The 274-nt window shown below is 47.8% G+C and overlaps 1 protein-coding gene across 1 annotated transcript in view; it reads right to left on the bottom strand.

Moving 5' to 3' along the window:
- The window catches only part of EMH_0093810 (beta adaptin protein, putative), a gene marked incomplete at both ends in the record, with an annotated part of 1,965 nt that extends 1,756 nt beyond the window's left edge, over positions 1–209 (bottom strand). The window contains one exon of the mRNA XM_013502026.1: positions 101–209. Coding sequence (XP_013357480.1) covers positions 101–209 — 109 coding nt within the window. The remainder of the gene's footprint in view (positions 1–100) is intronic.
- Between the last annotated feature and the right edge of the window lie 65 nt (positions 210–274).

The raw sequence follows: 274 nt of genomic DNA, 5'->3' as shown, positions 1-274 counted from the left end.
CCCACCCACCCACCCACACACCCACACCCACACACATGCATGCATGCATGCATGCATGCATGCATGCATGCATGCATGCATGCATGCATGCAATACTGACTGATGAGAGCGTTGAGTGTCTGTGCATCGAAGTCCTCGCCCTCTGCCTTTACCTCCGGGGCGGCGGAGAAGACCACACGCCGAGCAGCCTCGGGGTTCTTAGATAACATGCGCCAGTATATAAATGCTGATACACATATATATATATATATGTTTTTATATATTTATATATATA

This window comes from Eimeria mitis, genomic scaffold, assembly GCF_000499745.2.
Source record: "Eimeria mitis Houghton genomic scaffold, Emh_scaff8116, whole genome shotgun sequence".
Taxonomy (NCBI): domain Eukaryota; phylum Apicomplexa; class Conoidasida; order Eucoccidiorida; family Eimeriidae; genus Eimeria; species Eimeria mitis.
Note: the sequence above shows the minus strand (reverse complement) of the source record. Positions and strands in the feature narration are given on the sequence as shown.